The 16,098-nt window shown below is 47.1% G+C and overlaps 5 protein-coding genes across 5 annotated transcripts; 4 read left to right on the forward strand and 1 right to left on the reverse strand.

The window, feature by feature from the left end:
• Positions 1-127: 127 nt before the first annotated feature.
• ASPWEDRAFT_105976 (signal recognition particle receptor subunit alpha) lies at positions 128-2,197 on the forward strand (the record flags this gene model as incomplete). The annotated part of the gene is made up of 3 exons (XM_040827776.1): positions 128-352; positions 416-701; positions 762-2,197. 3 exons carry the CDS (start codon positions 128-130, stop codon positions 2,195-2,197), a joined length of 1,947 nt encoding a protein of 648 aa, XP_040692061.1.
• A 1,134-nt stretch (positions 2,198-3,331) lies between these two features.
• Positions 3,332-5,103, forward strand: ASPWEDRAFT_105001 (MFS transporter; the record flags this gene model as incomplete). The annotated part of the gene is made up of 2 exons (XM_040827689.1): positions 3,332-4,753; positions 4,810-5,103. 2 exons carry the CDS (start codon positions 3,332-3,334, stop codon positions 5,101-5,103), a joined length of 1,716 nt encoding a protein of 571 aa, XP_040692062.1.
• A 506-nt stretch (positions 5,104-5,609) lies between these two features.
• ASPWEDRAFT_36001 (uncharacterized protein) lies at positions 5,610-6,694 on the forward strand. Its single transcript, XM_040834350.1, has one exon. It carries the CDS (start codon positions 5,737-5,739, stop codon positions 6,436-6,438), a length of 702 nt encoding a protein of 233 aa, XP_040692063.1. The 5' UTR covers positions 5,610-5,736; the 3' UTR covers positions 6,439-6,694.
• Positions 6,695-7,189: 495 nt separating this feature from the next.
• On the forward strand, positions 7,190-9,685 carry ASPWEDRAFT_179945 (Zn(II)2Cys6 transcription factor; the record flags this gene model as incomplete). Its single annotated transcript, XM_040831818.1, has 10 exons — positions 7,190-7,298; positions 7,350-7,395; positions 7,450-7,600; positions 7,655-7,862; positions 7,932-8,502; positions 8,557-8,595; positions 8,648-8,716; positions 8,767-9,014; positions 9,067-9,389; positions 9,438-9,685. The coding sequence occupies exons 1-10, from the start codon at positions 7,252-7,254 to the stop codon at positions 9,683-9,685; spliced, it is 1,950 nt and encodes a 649-aa protein (XP_040692064.1). The 5' UTR covers positions 7,190-7,251.
• A 1,169-nt stretch (positions 9,686-10,854) lies between these two features.
• ASPWEDRAFT_48634 (uncharacterized protein) lies at positions 10,855-14,870 on the reverse strand (the record flags this gene model as incomplete). The annotated part of the gene is made up of 11 exons (XM_040837133.1): positions 10,855-11,567; positions 11,623-13,137; positions 13,187-13,381; positions 13,436-13,522; positions 13,573-13,641; positions 13,693-13,898; positions 13,963-14,014; positions 14,065-14,195; positions 14,257-14,334; positions 14,385-14,747; positions 14,827-14,870. 11 exons carry the CDS (start codon positions 14,868-14,870, stop codon positions 10,855-10,857), a joined length of 3,453 nt encoding a protein of 1,150 aa, XP_040692065.1.
• Between the last annotated feature and the right edge of the window lie 1,228 nt (positions 14,871-16,098).

Here is a 16,098-nt window from a genome sequence, read left to right on the forward strand (position 1 = left end):
CGATCGCCGAGAGCTCAACTTGGGTTTCCGCAGTTCTTCCCCGTAAGGCCCCCGCCACGCGGATCATCTTTCTCTTTCTTCATTATTCAACAAATTTCACAGCGCAGTTGAAAAAGAGCAAGCAACCATGTTGGAAGCATTTGAAATTCTCACTACATCGGGGGTGGTGCTGTGGTCGAAATCATATGCACCGGTTGGAGCCCACATCGTCAACAGCCTTATCAACGACGTATTTATCGAGGAGAAAGTTCGAACCCCAGCGCCGGCCACGAGCGGTGCTTCCCCGATATACAAGAAGGAGAAATATACTTTGAAATGGAAGAGGGTCAAGGAATTCAATTTGATCTTTGTGGTATGTCTGTGCCATAGCCAGGTTCGCTTGTTACGGTGAAGTTAATGCCTCGAATCGCTTTAGGCTGTCTATCAATCTCTGCTTCATCTCGGTTGGATCGATAAGCTTTTGGACAACATTTCAACAGTGTTCATTGATCTGTATAAAGACCAACTACTCGGTACACGCGCTAGGATCATCGAGTATCCTTTTGACAAGTACTTCGACCAGCAAGTCCGGGAGCTCGAAGATAATACGGGGATCACTCCTTCTGAGGCTTTCAAGGCCGAGAGTGAGAGCAAAAAAGACCCGCTTGTCTCGTCTGATAATGGTGGCCCGCCACCGCCCCCAGTACCTGGCCTTATCAAAGGTATGTCCGCATTTATTGTCCCTCGGTGTGGCCTAGACATTCATACTGACAACCTAAAAGCGCAGCGTCAAGCTGCGCTAGGCGTGGTGACCTCAGACGAGGGAACGCCGCCCCAATCTCCAGATACTTCTAGATCATCAACACCCGTTGCGAGTCAAGTCCTTACCGCAAAGGTTGGGCCAGGTGGCCGTGTATCTCGCCGTGCGCGTAAAGCCGCCAACAGCGCAAACGTTTCATCTGGCGATGAAAATGTTCGAAAGGGCAAGACTCCTAAGGGTGGAAAGAAAATGCGCAGGTGGGATGCCGATGGACTTGCTGATGAGGACGATGGTGAAATCCTCGACTATTCCGCACCCAATGACGGCACAGAGGTGGCCGCCCCAGAAGTGGAGGCTGTTGCTCAAGACACCTGGGGACGTAAAACCGGGAAAGGTCAATTCGTCCTCAGGGATCTAGGCGATGAGGTTCACTCTATACTTGACAATGCAGACAAAGAAAAAGCGAAGTCGGGCGCCTCCACTGGAATGGTTGGTTCGGGATTTAGTGCTATCGGTGGCCTGCTTCGTAATATTGTTGGTGGGAAGGTTCTCACTGAAGCTGACTTGGAGAAACCTTTGAAGGCCATGGAAGACCATCTGCTGAAGAAGAATGTTGCTCGTGAAGCAGCAGTCCGGCTGTGTGAGGGGGTTCAACGTGAGCTTGTCGGAAAGAAGACTGCCAACTTCCAGAGCATTGATGCTGCGCTGCACCTGGCCATGGAATCGTCTTTGCGGAAAATCTTAACCCCTACATCATCTCTGGACTTGCTGCGTGAGATCGACGCCGTCACTTCTCCTACGAACAAACAGCAAGCGCCTCGCCCGTATGTCATATCGATTGTTGGTGTCAATGGTGTTGGGAAGTCTACGAACCTGGGCAAAATCTGCTACTTCTTGCTGCAAAACAACTACCGTGTTCTTATTGCAGCATGTGATACTTTCCGATCCGGGGCCGTGGAGCAGCTTCGTGTACATGCTCGGAATCTCAAAGAGCTCAGCTCCCGCGAGAATGTTGGCGAAATTGAACTCTATGAAAAGGGGTATGGAAAGGATGCTGCGAATGTTGCAAAGGATGCAGTGGAATACGGCGCGGCCAACAAGTTTGATGTGGTTTTGATCGATACCGCTGGTCGCCGGCACAACGACCAGCGCCTTATGTCTTCGCTGGAAAAATTCGCCAAATTTGCGAATCCAAACAAGATCTTCATGGTTGGAGAAGCTCTAGTTGGGACGGACAGTGTTATGCAGGCTCGCAACTTTAACTCAGCCTTTGGTACTGGCAGGAACCTTGACGGCTTCATCATTAGCAAGTGTGACACTGTTGGTGATATGGTGGGTACGCTTGTCAGCATGGTGCATGCAACGGGAATTCCTATTGTATTCCTGGGCATTGGCCAACACTATGGGGACCTGAGAGGTCTCAGTGTTCCTTGGGCTGTTAGTCTATTGATGAAGTGATCCGACTCGAGGGTTCATGGTTTATCGCCAAGGTTCCTCGCTACTTCTTTTTCTTTTCTAGGATGACCTGATCTGAGGGTCTTGTTTGCTATATTATATTGTCTTTCATTTCTTGATCTCAAATATTCATAAATAATTTGATAACTCACACATTCCACGCTGTAAAACCTCTCAGTTGATATGTCATTTAACAGCAAAGTACGGAGTATGCATGAAGTAATTATTTCTTGGATGGATTTAGCGAAGAACCAGAAAAAGCGAAGAAAGGAATAACAACAAATGATCTACAATCCGCAACCAGGGTTCTTGATTCGTAGTCGAGTGCCTTGCCATTAAGGCAGCCGGTCTTGTTGGGTAGTAGTAACCTGATTGTAGGCAACTTTCGGTGGGTCCTCCCCAACTCACTTGTATATATGCAAGTTACAAGAATTGGAGGATATTATGGTCTTGTTATATTTTCTCCTTAATTCATACGAAACTAAGTATGGAAGAACCGTAGACTGATTAAAAGCCATTCATGAACAATGCAGCTGTTGTATCCAAAGCTTTGACAATCTCATGCATGATGACGCATGGGCAAGCAACTGCCCCCTATGTCTTGCAGCCCTGGGATCACCACATCATAGCGAACACAACATAACCAGGACGATCACCTGCTTGCATCCCCTCAATTACCACTTCTCATTATTAATGTAAGCGCTGCTTCTGGACTTCAAGTCACGCATCAGGACTGATTACTCAGCACCCAACCCCGGATCGGCTTACATCATCCGGTCTTTAATTTCGCCCTCGAGGCTGGCTTTAGCGGGAGGATTTACTTCGACTCCTCCATCGCCTCCTCATCTCCTTTCTTGCAGCCGCTACTCCACGACATCCCTGACCTTCTGCGTGCGAATCGAACCTGTGACCGTCGACCGAGAACACTGCTTCTTGCCTACCTTGTATAGGGTAACAACCAACAACCAACGCAAACAGACGATCTTCTTCCGCATCAAATAACGGCAATTGAACCACGAGACCGCCACTGGCTCGGTTATAGTCAAGCGAATCCAGCTATATAATATCTCGGGTATCACGTGGTTTTGGAGTGTGCACTCTTTCTACTGATTTGCACGATTATTGCATCGTGCAAAGATGAGGGTGCCTGAGCGGGATGCGCTCAATCGGCGACGCTCCTCTACACAACACTATCAGACGTTCGATACACCACCACCGAAATCTCGTGGAAGACCAAACTCGGGCCAGTCTGGATCCTCGGGCGACGAGTCATATCGCCAAAATAATGAAGGCCATAGTCGACCAGAGCCAGAGCCTCTGCCAAAGAAGCAAATGGCTGTACTGGCAATGATTTCCCTTTGCGAGCAGACGGCTCTCAATTCTATCAGTCCCTACTTGCCTCAGATGGCATCTGCTTTCCCCGATGTGAATTCCAACGAGGTGGGCATGTATGTCGGGATAATTGCATCGGCGTTCGCCCTGGCGCAGCTCTTGACCAATTACTTCTGGGGTTGGCTGTCGGATCGAATTGGACGGAAGCCAGTTATACTGCTGGGTACTATTTTGACAGCGGCGTGTTTTATGGCTTTTGGGTTCTGTAAGACATTATGGCAGGCGATTATTGTGCAAGCAATCACAGGTGCCGTAAATGGCAATCAGGGCGTGGTATCGACCTGCCTCGGTGAAATAACTGATCGAAGCAACCAGTCAGCTGCATTCACTTACCTGCCAGTTCTTTACGGCATTGGTGGCATCACTGGGCCTCTCCTGGGAGGACTGTTAGTGCTTGATCGGAGTCCATTCGATAAGAGCAAGCCGAACCCGCTACCCTACCTCGCGCCAAACCTGGTGGCAGCAGCAATCCTTCTCGTGGATTTCGTCTTGACGAGCTTATTTTTAGAGGAGAGTCTCGAAGAACCGGACGGCCTACCAAAGTTCGAACAACGAGTTCGCGACCTATTTTCGTGGTTATGGCAGTTTACTAGCTTTGCAAAACGCGCGAGCCATCTACAACCCCCCAACGCCGGCGCGTATCGCCCGATACGTCGCGATACAATAGAGAGTTCGGATCATGATAGTGAGCTAGACTCGGCTTCGGAGACATCTGAAATCTTCCCAAGCCGCCATGAGCTTTCGAAGAGCGAAATCTGGAACCGTGACACAGTGCTGCTGCTTTTAACATACCTTATATTTGCGCTGTGTAACGTTTCATTCAATTCGCTTTTCCCAATCTTTGGGCAAGCTCCACCACCCACCGGCCGCTCGCTTACCCCGTCAGAGATTGGGCTTTCTCAAGGCTTTGCTGGACTAGTGACGATGGTCTTTCAAATCTGCATTTTCGGGAAAATGAGAGACAAAATGGGGAACCGATGGTCCTACCGAGCGGCATTTTTCGGCTTTGTGGCCTCGTTTATTTTCATGCCCTTTGTTGGATATAAGGGCCAAAATGACAATGGTAAACTGAGTGCCAAGTCTGCATTAATGGCCTTTGAATTGTGTTTTGTCCTTCTGATCAAGACCGTTGCTTCGGTTGGTGGGCTGACAAGTGCACTCTTATTGGTAAGTAATGTCTTTTCCGCGGTCAGGATAACCCGAAACTAATTTCTCCATTGTAGGTCACCAACTCTGCTCCTGATAATGCCGTCTTGGGTGCCCTCAACGGCCTTGCACAGACACTTTCTGCTGCTGGTCGAGCAGTGGGTCCGTTTTTTTCGGGTGGTTTGCTCTCACTGGCCACCGGAATCAAACATAACGGAGAAATAATGGCATTCGGTGTATTCGCTGCTGTGTCGTTTGTTGGCTTCATCCTCAGTTTTGGCATTCGAGGCCGATCTCTCGAAGCAGAAGGGTTTGAAAGCGACAGCGATGACAATTACAAATCCGACGACGAGGAACGCTCCAACTCGTGAACCAACATGGGATAGACCGACGGATAGAAGACATTTGATATTACGACTTGATGACAGCATTCTTTTGACACTATACTCTTTTATATCAGGTTATCTCCTGGAAAGAGTCCCCTTCCGCATTACCTTTTTACTCCCTTGTATGCTATGCCTATTGTGCTACATACCTTGCATCCATGTACATGACTTGGCATATTTCTTTGATGGTGGATGAAAAAGTTGTTCTACAAAAGCAACCAAATCTTTGATTTTTATCATTACTTGACACAGACCATAGACCTGTCACTAATTCTGGGTTTACTGTTGTATTCTTTTGCAAGTGAATGAATAGATGGATTGGGAGGGTAAAAAATAAAATTATAATCATTATACTCTTATGTACTCACGTTTTTATGTCTAGGGTGCTCGTATATTAATGTGGTTACATTCAATTCTTAGGCACAATTATGAAGACTTAACCTGCCGGCGTGTGGCTTCCCCGCGGTCAATGCTTGGGTGCCTCTAGAGCTAGAGTAATCCAGCTTCTGTTAAGTGACAAGAACCCAGGGCTCCAATAACCAAGACTGAACATCTTCCTTTATACCTGGACAGCGTTACTTCGACTTGAGCAGCACCCTGGGACTTGAGCCCGCTACCATGGCTTCTGGCTTTCTCAGACCTCTGGCGGTATTTTGTAGCCAGTCGCAGTCTCAGCGCTACATCAAAACCATCAAGAATCTGGGCGATGCCTGGCGTAGCCTTGCTGAAATTCCGCTTCCTGAGTGCGATAAAAACTCTGCTTTAATTGAGACCAACTTTGACTTTGTTCTGAAAATCACAAATGCCCTGGAAGAGCAACGCCAGCCGAACCCGACGATTGTCGAGATGTCAACCACAACATCTCCTCCACCCACCAGCCAACCCGCTCTAACAGAGCCCCCATGGCATTATCGGATCTTCGCTGATTACGGCGTGGATTTCATCTGGCGAGATCTAGGTGACTTTCGCCCTGAAGAGGGCGATGCCGTGGTAGAGCCAGAAGAGGTACTCTCTTCATTCCCTCCGTCGGTTTTGGAATCATACGATGCGTGGGTCGACACATACACTGCAAACTTCAAAGAAAGACGCGAAAAGACTGGAAAATTTCATGCCACTATTTTTCCCACCGCTTCCGAGGAGGTTGCTTGGAATGTGGCCGGGTTTTTGTTGGCATGGCGCATTGTAATGGCGCCCCAAGTCGGGAGAATCGAATACACGGCCGGTTGTTCTCAGTATTTTCTGGAAAAAGGGAAGGAGACGAGTGTCACTTTGGCTTTTTTGCAGGACCGGGTTGATATTCTAGCCAAGGGACCGTCGTAGCGAGACCTGCTGCTATGAAACGAAGTACATGTATGCATGTGGTAGCATCGCTGCAGTCTTTGGTATGATAAGATTAGATTCGGTGATTGTTCCTCGATCAAACACCGCCTCGATAATCGGTTCGCAAGCTTCAGGTAAAAGGCGCTGGCTTTGCTATTTGGATATATGAGCCTATTTATGTGTGATGAAATCTCAATTTAACTATGCTTTACACTCTTTCCAAACAACAAAATGCGTTGGAATGAATGTATTTGGCCAGATTCAATTTGTCCCAAAATCGTTCAAATGCCGAAGGGCAGCCCTGACCGATTTCAATCCCCGAACTACAACACAAGTGGCGAAAAAACGATGATGGTGGATGAAAACCACCTGGACAGGGCTTTTGATTGAAAATAGCCATGGTGCAAGACTTGGAGGGTGCCTAGACATGAGCGAAATCAATGATATTATTCAAACTGCATAATGGATATTGTGCAAATGGTGATACATCATACTCGGTGACTGGGTTAAGCTAATTGCTTCATATACTGTCACGACTTTTCTAGTGCAGTGTACACTACAATCCTGCCTTCAAGATCACTTTGAAAGTCTTCTAGAATGCCAATTAACTAATCATCGCTGGAATTAAAGCTGTTGGCATTGAAATGAGGCTTTTGACAATACCCCGATTGGGTTAGTCGTCAGATGACCCCACATGACATTCCCATCCTCTACGGTCGAGACTCTTCATGCATTCAAGACATTCTCATGTCAATCATTAAACCTGTCATGCGTTTGCTTCAATGAGGATACAAATATACCGAGATCCCTAGAATGTCGCCCGTCTTTACTCCACCCGTAAAAGCTGCCTGTCTAGCATGGTCTGTTACTGCCAAAGCCGAACCCCGAATTGCCAATACTGATGTTTAAAGTCGCACTTCCAAAACGCGCTGTGATGGACAGAATCCTTGCAACAGTGTAAGAGACCTACGGATGGTATAGGGTCTATTTATTCCCTAACAGATTCTTTAGTGTTCCAAGAGAGACAGGCAATGCATGTATCAACCAAGTCGGCGAGGCGGGCCCAGAAGAGGCATTCGATATACAAATGCGTATAAATCTTCCAATGCGAGTAAAGGCTCGGAGCCTTCATTGAAACCACCAGATTCACTTCCGCTCCCGGGTATGAACCTTTTGTAAGCATGCAAAAGTTGTTCCGTTACTGATGCATGGATAGAATTTTCCTTGGATGCTATCTTTGGTTTGATTTCTCCATTGAGTGGAATACGGAATCTAGATGTTTCGCCTGATGGGACTATGACATCTGATCAGACAACATCACTCTGGAATAGCGGTTCGAGTGATAATCAAAATATTCATGATATGAGTCATTTACATGGACTGGAATCTCCAATCATCCGAACCTATGAAAGTGAAGAAGACATGTATGTGTGATCTACATGAATTTATGAGCCAATTATACTTCTTGACTGACAGAAAGGCTGTCGGAACAGAATCAACGCTTATTATATCTTCGTCCACCCGTATCTCCCTCTATTACCGCCGCCAATTGCCCCGCAGTATGAAGATCGTTCAGTACCTATTACAATCACACACCAAGGACCCTTTCAGGCCCAAAAGTCGTTTCTGCCACATTGGCCTACCTCGCCACTAACTTTCGCACTGTCTGCGATTCTAGTGCTGATACCTCCGCCTCAGGGCCTGGGCTGGGCGAATGAAGCTACGGTGCGATGGAGGCGATCATACGCGGAACTTTACATGTCATCTGCGCTGGAAAGTGTAGAAAGAATCATTGATTCTTTAGGACCAGTTTCAGTTGGTAGTTACCCTAGTATGGAACTTGCGCAGCGGAATCCGATCCACTCCTGCGTGCCAGTGACTGTTGAACCGGTTTTGGCTCTTGTCGTTGCAAGCGTATATGAATATTGTCAGCGCGGCAATATAACGAAAATGCGTACCCGAGCTAACCATGCAGTAACTTTGGCTATGGATCTCGGACTTCATAATCTTGATTCACAGGCTTCGAGGTTTTCTGATGCTCAAAGACGGGCGTGGTGGGTGACGGTCAGGTTCTCATGAAATATTTGGCACAAGAACTTAGCACTGACAGGAAGATAGATGTTTATGGTGTATATATCTTCGTGTGTTCAAGTCTCGGTGAGTCGATTAATAAGTCATCTTCCCTATCAAATTAACATCAGTATATCAGGCGCCAGTAATTTCTATTAATGACCCTCGTATAACCACACCGTACCCTCAATTCGGGTTCTCATTGGAGGTAAATTCGCAGTTTTCCCAGATCAACGAAGATCAAGCTGATTTAATAAGCCCTGGCCTCTTATATTTAAAGCACAGGAAGCATTGTTTGCAAGCACCAAAGTTGCTAGTAAATTGACATCTGATCACAAGAGAGAAACGCCCTCACCGACGATTGGTGATCAAATCCGAGATCTAGACTCTGCAATAAAGAGTATGATCATCGAATCAGATCGTTCCCTGCGTCTGAACTGCCAACAGGGTGCCGACGCATCTGCAGCTCAGAATATGTGGCTGATTGCCCGTCTTTTTATTCATGCGTGAGTTATACCATCATTGATAAGGCACTATGGCTTTACTAATGCATTGAAGCTCTCGTCTGAAACTACATCGTTTCAGAGCATTCATGGACATTCCCATATTCCTAGAAAACCACTGCGATATTCCTTCCATCAATGTGGACAACCCGGAATTGATGCCCTCAACGAGTCGTATGACCGAACTTGAAGCAGTATTCCCGTTCACTGAACAAGAATCTTCAGTAATTTGTCTGAAATCCTCTCTCGCCACAGCTCGGATATTCCACAATCTACCGAACCCAGCACTTTGCAATCTCGCCCCGGAAACCACAATAGATAGACAGTCGCCAAATTCAGTCACCACGCTTTTCCCTCCCCCCATTCCCTATTTTGCCTGTAAGTCAATGCAGTGCTGCTATGCCTTGTTAATGCTGCTATACAAAGTTCGCGCATCGGCAGATTCTGGTCGTCTATGCACCTGCTACCATCTGCTCAGCCAGCCTGAACCAGGGACAGAAGTACAGGACGCGGAGAGACTGATGGATGAATTGCGGAATGGAGTTGAGTCGCTGGTGACATGTATGAAGCCCATCGTCATTTTCGAAGGCATGAGCGATATGGTTAGAGAGATTGAAAACGCCTGGCATGCTGCCTTTTCCGAACTTAGCCAACTAGAGAACCGGAACTTTTGATCGAATTGAACTGTTGAGATATAGGCCATCAAGATGTCAACAACAGTTGTACTGGACCAATACAAACACATCTCTCAACCTAGCCAAATATATCGATTCGCTCCAACCTCAGCAAGCTTCCTGCTTCTTCAACACAGACTCCAAAACACTCGTCACCCTGCGAATCTCATTCGCATATCGCCGAACTGCACTCTCAACATTCTCAGGATGGTGTCTCAAGAACCACCCCGCCTGGCTGTAGTACGGTCCTTGCCCGGAAACTTGGAAATGGAGCCACTGTTTCGTTTGGTACTTTTCGGGGAAGGAGTCGTAGCTGAGGTCGTGGTTGACGTCGTACTTTTCAATCAGGTACTCGACGATAGCACCGGATTCCCAGAGTTTGATGCCCGTGTTGGGATCCTCGATGGATGGGAGGCGCCCGTTGGGGTTGAGGTGTATGTATGGTTCTTTCTTGACGTTTTCAAAGCCCACGAACTCGGTCGTGTAAGGGATGTTCAGCTCTTCGTGGATGAAGGCTAGCTTCCAGGGTTGGGGCAGTAGGGGTGGGAGTACAAGTGGATTGGCTGCATTGTATGTAAATGAGGACTAGTGGATATCCAAGATACAAAGATGATAGGTTGCTAGAAACTCTTTTAAAGACCAAGAAGTTTTATATAAGAATAAAGGCGGATATTCGGTGATTACTTTGAAGTTCAAACGCCGAGATATACTACTTTCTATTGATATGATTTTAGGGTCACCGAGATATAGACCGAGTTGATTTCAAAGACCGAATGCTACTTGTCACATCCCAAGGTCCTCCTAGAAAGCCCGGCAATCTGAAGGATCGCCCAAGGGCTTTTATCTACATGCATTTATCAGCAGTGACGCCAAGTTTATATACTTCTTGGTCAGGTGAAGCTATTCAAGTTGAACCCCGAAGAGTCAATCAAACCCTAATTATCCGACCTGCGATGAAGGTCATCTCAGCATGATTAATATAAATCACATTCTTTTGATCAATGACGAAGTTCAGAAATTGTTTTATCTGTACATGGATAGCCAAATGAATGAAAGCTAACTCAACAGACATGTCCCTTGGGTATAACAAAAGAAAAGATGCATTGCCTGCGTTTAGCTGTAAAAAGAAAACCACACATTATAAATACCAGCACCATCATCCCAGTTTACTAGTCTCCCTCCTCTATCTCTTCCTCTTCCTCTATCTTTCCCTCTTCCTCTATCTCTCCCTCTCCCCAGGCCCACTCAATAACGTACATGAATACATCGTCGAGGTACCCAGAAAGTAGAATCCCCTGGGCATACTCGATGAGAGCTTTGTTTGGCATTTCAAGAGACTGGAATCGTTCTTTATCGCCCCCGCCACTCCGGAAACGGACACGCTTGTTGACGATTGATTTGTGCATGTTTTCGCCGGGGGCCACTAGAAGATATTTGGACTGCGATTCTTCCTGAGATGGGTTGTAATAAAGGAAATCCTCTTGTTCGGGTGTCAGCCACTCGAGCTGTTTTGGACTGGTCCCACTGGACTTAACAGAACCATCGACCTTGGCGGTAGTGCTTTCAATGGTGGTGTATCGAATATCCGAATCTGAAGCAAACAAGATGACGGTATTCACGGATGGGTTGAGCTTCATGCGGAGGGTCGTAAAGTTGCGTGGGTCAAGAGAGAAGGTGTATTGGGATAACACGTCCACAAATTTCTTTCTCTTAAAAGCTCCTATCTTGGAGAAAGCCTGGTCGCGGATCTCGGGTGGACATCTTGATCTCGCGGCGATAGATTTCGACTGTCGTAATGAAACCGATGGCACGCATGAAAAAATATGGGTTTCAAGTCCGGCTTGACGGCAGTTCTCACTGCAGAAATGGTGGATTTTACACGCTAAGCTTTTGGTCAGTGATTCTGTTGTAGTATAAATACTGGAAGAAAAACCCACCGTGGCAGAGGACAGAGGTGGTGGACCCGCAAGTTGCACACTGCCCAGGCTCAAGCAACCCCCATTCTTTCTTCTCAGTAGCAAGACGCTCTTGTCGACCGGTGAGCTCTGCAATTCTCTTCTCTGAGTATTTGATCTTCTTGGTCTTTGCTGGATGACCATCAGGGGTTTGACAAGCCATATTGATCATTTGCTTGTACGCGTGAATTGCCTTCTCGATCGAATCGAGATGCTCGTGACATACACAAAGCGCGCTCAAAGAAGCAAACGTTTCCAAAGCCTCTGGGCCCTTGACAGCTAGGAAACGTTCAACTAAAGTCTCAAACAAGTTAGCCGCGTCTTGGAAGAGTCCTGCCCTCATATACGCTTCGCCGAGTTGGTGAATGACCACTAGAGCCTCGGGATCTTGAGAGCGCTGGTAGTGGTCAAAAATGTCTTTGATCTCAAAAGGAAAGTCGAAATTTCTGGAAAGATGAATGTACCGGAGGACTACCTCTCGGGTCACTGCGCTGTTGATACCAAGGACAGTTTTATAGTGTGGAATTGTTCTCCCGCATATTGTTCGTGACTCCTTCTCCAAACGTAGCTTTTGGTACAAGATCGACAGCTTGTTCATCGCACCCAGTGTCGTTTCGCTCTGCATACCAAAGACCGTATCAAGAACTGGGACCGCCTTTTCTAGCAGAAAGAGTGCAGATTCAAACTCGCCCAGAAGTATTTTGACAGAAGCAAGGTCATACATGCTGACCAGCGTCTCCGGAGCATTTCGTCCTAGTATCTTGAGCCGGCCAGCATATGAACGTTCGTACAATGCCGCAGCGTCGATGGGATGTCCATCGTTCTCATAAAGAGCCCCAAGATCACTCAGAATCGCAAAGTTTTTGGCATTTTCACGCCCTAAAGTGCGTTTAACAAGACCCAAGGATTCTAGATAGCATGCCTCCGACTCGGCGATCTTCTGCATCCCGCGGTATGCTTGGCCCAATGAGTGTAGCATTGCTGCTCTCGATAGCTTGTCAATATCCAAAGCCGGGCAATCATTTAGCATCTTCAAAGCATCCTCATATTCCACCACTGCAGCCCTGAAATTACCCTTATTTGAGGCCGCCTCTGCTCTCAAGCGCGTTTTCAATGCCCTAGACCATATGGTAGCGGCGCAGAGCTGATCCTTCAGTTGTAAGAAAAGCTGAGCGACTTCCTCCATTCCGAGGATTCTCTGGCGACCAGACGCATCATGAATCATTGTACCTCCTGACAGATATTCCATGTGGATGAAAATATTCTGACTGCTTCGCAATAGTGCCACATATTCGGCCTCTGGAACGGTTGACTTGGTCTCGTTTCGCTTCGACTCGTTTGGCTCTGCATTGTCGTCCTCAGTCCGTCCTTCACTTGTGGGTCTGCCAGTTCCGGTTGTGTGTCTCGAACTCTTGGCCACAAAAGAAAACCGCACTGTGTTGACGCGTTTTATAAGTTTGTTGCCTGAATTGGATGCAGATTTAGCACGAGATAGGCCTGGGGATAATTAGCAGCTTGATCTTGCAGGGCGGAGCTGTAAACAAACGTTTTGGGACCTTCCCACAAAACAATCTCCGGAAGAAGGACTGCCTTCTTTTCGAGGGTGAAGGTGTCCGCAAAGTTGTATTTGCCCCCAAAAAATTACCCCCAGAGTCGACAGATCCAATTACAGAATGTTCATTCTCCTCGCATAGCGTCGCAGGCAGCTTCTTAGTTTCCATAACAGCCGTACCCACGGGGGCTAAAGAAATGGATTAGTTCAGTATTGCGTGCTTGAGACTCATTTAACACATACCACTTAAAGTGATACCGGAACCTGCCTGGGATTTAGGTGCTTCGAAAGTTCCATCAAATGGCTGGAAGAAGCCATTTGGAGCATGTACTGTGTGGGATGTCAGAAGGTTATCATAGCAGCAAGTCCTGTCGTCTCACCTCGCTCCAAATCGTACAGCCCTGCAAAGCTGATTGCGATCAACTCATCTTCTTCGCTTTGAGAAAATTCTGTAGCTGTTAATTTTATTTGCACAGAGAAGGAGATATGGCAGGTCCTACTTCTAAACGACCACGAATCCCGAATCTTTTTGGCCCTTTTTGCGAAATACTGCTCTCCACCCGATGTCGCTGTCGTAGGAAACATGGAGCTTGTGAAACTATTCTGCGCAATGCTTGGGCTTCTGGAACGGTCGTCAACCGCTATTTCTGGCTGGGAATCAATATAGGTTACATCGTCTCGAGGATCGTTCAAAATCGGCTCAAACCTACAAGGATCGGTTAGAGACTGTTGGCGAGGAATGAAAGGCTGAACATTGGACTGATACTCACGAGACATTGCACTTCTCCCCGCAATTCGTGCAGTCCACGAGGATGCGTGAATCTGCGAAATTTGTTAAAACACACGCGCAATATGTATGGTTGGTGTCATACTTCTCTGCCGGTCCACTTTGTCATCAGCGTCAATGGCGAATTGTTTGTCACATTTACTACAGTAAAAGCGAATCGGCTGGCAATTAAGAGGAACAAGCCGTTTCTCCATGCGATAACCCTTTTTAATGAGCCTTCAGATGACAGCAGGGTTAGCAGAACCATAGCCAGTCGCAGTACCACCCAATAACTGACCGATCCCGTGTCATCACATATACAGCGACGGCAGCCCCGGGGCAAAACCGCGTCAAATAATGCTGTCTCAACTCTTCCCTAACCCACTGGTAAGATACGAATCAAATCGTCGTAGAGGCTCAACCCACTGTGAGGAGAAGATGGCGTCGCAATCCGGACACTTGACATCCACCGCACCGAGTCTGGCTCCATCGTTGTCTCGAAAAGGCGGGAAAATGCGTAGGGTTTCTTTGAAGTTTTCGATACCAGCAAACGTTTCCGAAGTGTCTAGAAATGGAGAAAAATTGGTTAGTTTCCAAGGACCAAGCTCCAAGTTATAGACCGATGATTGGACTGTACCAGCCGTAGATTTCCCAGCCAGCGATAGCAGGACATCTGAAGCCCGCAAGATGCGTGTTCGCCCTTCGACTCTGTTGGAATTGGTGTGAGAAGAGTCGCTCAAGGTGAGTTCTCTCTCAAACTCACGCTGCACATCAGTCTGCACAGCATCTCTAATACTCAGTCAGCATTCCATCAGCGGGAAATTAATTAATAACCAGCCATCCCCAAGGCCTGATACTCAATGCTTACCCTTCAATGGCTCTGGGGCACTCCATTGTAACCTGCCTATCCATCTTTGTTTGGAGGGAAGGAAGGGGAGATGGCCGCAGAAAAGATGAGTTTCGAATGTCACAGTTTAAGTTTCAGAAAAGGAAAAAACAGCATGACAAAAGTCAGCAGGGTGAGGCATCATTTTCAATGAGCTGTAGGTCTTGCTGCAGTGCATATAATACCTGCAGGTCGTTTGCAGTGGAGAGTGGCCTTCAGTCTCCGTGGCGAGCACAGACGGAGAGTAAACGGCCTTCCCGCATATTTTCCCTGTTTCAAGGAGGACGAGGAGAGACTGCAGAGGCCATCTTAACCATCCCTCGCATCTCAGTGGGACGCGCGACAGGGGAGGTTGTTTGGAGGTGGAGCTGGGAGGGAGATTTTTGTTTGTTTGGGATCTTCCGCCGTCAACTCACCTTCTGCCTTCTGCCCTCCTCCACCTCTCACGCCCACGCTGACGCAACAATTCCAACAGGTTCAAATCCATCGAATCTAGTCTCCAGAAACAATACTTTCGTTGGCACCAGTCAATTTTCCATTTCCATCCCTGGCGAGGGTCAATAATAGCTAATCATCCCTTGCGTCATGGAAAAAGAAACATCACAAACAGTACGGATTATTCTCCCTTCCATGTCTTTCCACTCTTCTCACCGCATTCTTCGTTTCTTCTGATTGCTGAAGATAGGATAACTCGCATATCACCTGTCATATTCTTATTCCTGGCCTTGACGTGATCTAACGGACGCTATCACCGATGATCCCAGTCGGCGGGCTAATGAATTGATACAGCACATGTTTATTCTAGAGTTGGCGCAATAATTTCCAAACGAACAGCAACGCTCGAAACAATAGTAAAAAGCCCAAAATCCCAATATCTGTCGATCGAAAGCATATAATTTTTATTTTTTCGATATTGCGGGAAAGGGGAATAATAATAACCACCTCGCTTTGTCAGTTCGGGGTCGGATATTATGGAACGTTTGCAACACGATGAGAAGATGAAAAAAGCAACAGATGAAACACCAAGGAGATCTTAGAACACGATAAAGGGCAATTATTCACTCTGATGACGAAAATTGCCATTCAACGTCTGGCCATTCACTATTTTTGCTTTATTGACTAATCCTACTATAAAGGCGAGCAAGGAACTAACTATCAACGTCAACACCTTATCGCCAAGGGCAAGCAATAATGTCGATTTCGTGCATCTCCACCTCTTAAAAGCACAGGTGGTGGTTGCCCAGCCCTGGAAAG

This window comes from Aspergillus wentii (assembly GCF_001890725.1).
Source record: "Aspergillus wentii DTO 134E9 unplaced genomic scaffold ASPWEscaffold_2, whole genome shotgun sequence".
Lineage (NCBI taxonomy): Eukaryota > Fungi > Ascomycota > Eurotiomycetes > Eurotiales > Aspergillaceae > Aspergillus > Aspergillus wentii.